At 65.6% G+C, this 1,167-nt stretch overlaps 1 protein-coding gene across 1 annotated transcript in view; it reads left to right on the top strand.

Moving 5' to 3' along the window:
- Positions 1 to 1,167, top strand: part of ITSN1 (intersectin 1) — a 103,849-nt gene that overhangs the window by 93,985 nt on the left and 8,697 nt on the right. Inside the window, exons 34-35 of the mRNA XM_015560218.1 lie at positions 467 to 565; positions 1,026 to 1,161. Coding sequence (XP_015415704.1) covers positions 467 to 565; positions 1,026 to 1,161 — 235 coding nt within the window. The remainder of the gene's footprint in view (positions 1 to 466; positions 566 to 1,025; positions 1,162 to 1,167) is intronic.

The following is a 1,167-nucleotide window of genomic DNA, read 5'->3' as shown; positions in this document are numbered from 1 at the left end:
CCTCTCCACCCCCCCGCCCCCCGTGACTGTGGAGAGGATCACTTTGGGGGACAGAAAGACACTTTCCTCCAGATAAATGGGCAGAATTGGCACAAGGGACGGAAGAAAGAGGTGGGGAGTCCGTGGGGGAGACACCCGCAGGCCCCGAAGCCGGAGTCCTGACCCCTGACCCCTGGCGTGGGCAGGCTTCACCGCACAGCCGGCGGCACAGCCCTCGGTGTCCTGGGACCGACGGGGCATTTTTATTCACCTCGCACTGGGGACTGGTCGGGAATTTTTGCAAATATCCAGGAGAAAAGTCTCTCATCTCCTCCCTGAGTGAGGAACCGCGAGCCCCTGGGAGGCACCTGGTGGCTGAGTCGCCCCCGGTGCAGGTCCTGGCCCCGGGACGGCCGGGCGCGGCCCCCCTCCCCGCGGCTGCTCGGGTGAATCAGCAGCAGCGCCTTAAGGAACCCTCTCCCCTCAGAGGCTGGCCATGGACCCGCGCTGCAAAGGGATGCCGCTCTCCAGCTTCATCCTGAAGCCCATGCAGCGGGTGACCAGATACCCGCTGATCATCAAGAACGTGAGTGCGCCCCCTTTCCGCGGGCGGCCGGCTCCTCACCCCGGCGCCAGGGCCACGGCGTCCGGCCGGCGCCCCCCTGACCGTGGGTGGAATCGGGCACCAACAGGGGTTGGAGCATCTGCGCTGTTTGTCCCGGAGAGAGCAGCTGTTTATCCCGAACGAGCTAATAATACTCGACCTTCAGCCGAGCCACCAAGTGGCTTTGACCTTGAACGTTGGGAGTGAGAGCTGAGACCTTGATTCTGTCCCTAGTGCAGGCTTGGTGCCACGACCCCCTCCCACCCCAAGTGTAAGTAATGGGGCAGCCCCATGCCCCCATCCCCCGTCCCCCAAGGGGCCCTGCCAGCAGGGAGTGGCCGCACCGCCATGCCCTCCCCGCTTGGCGCCTCTGCTGTCCTAGCCCTCAGGACAGAGAACATGGGTGCCCCCCCCCCCCACTGTGCTCCGGTCGCCCCTGCAGATCCTGGAGAACACGCCTGAGAACCACCCCGACCACAGCCACCTGAGGCTCGCCCTGGAGAAGGCGGAGGAGCTGTGCTCCCAGGTCAACGAGGGGGTGCGGGAGAAGGAGAACTCCGACCGGCTGGAGTGGCCAAGCCCAG

Source organism: Myotis davidii, unplaced genomic scaffold, assembly GCF_000327345.1.
Source record: "Myotis davidii unplaced genomic scaffold, ASM32734v1 scaffold170, whole genome shotgun sequence".
Taxonomy (NCBI): Eukaryota; Metazoa; Chordata; class Mammalia; order Chiroptera; family Vespertilionidae; genus Myotis; species Myotis davidii.
The sequence above is the reverse complement of the archived record's forward strand: the minus strand, read 5'-3'. Positions and strand labels throughout refer to the sequence as shown.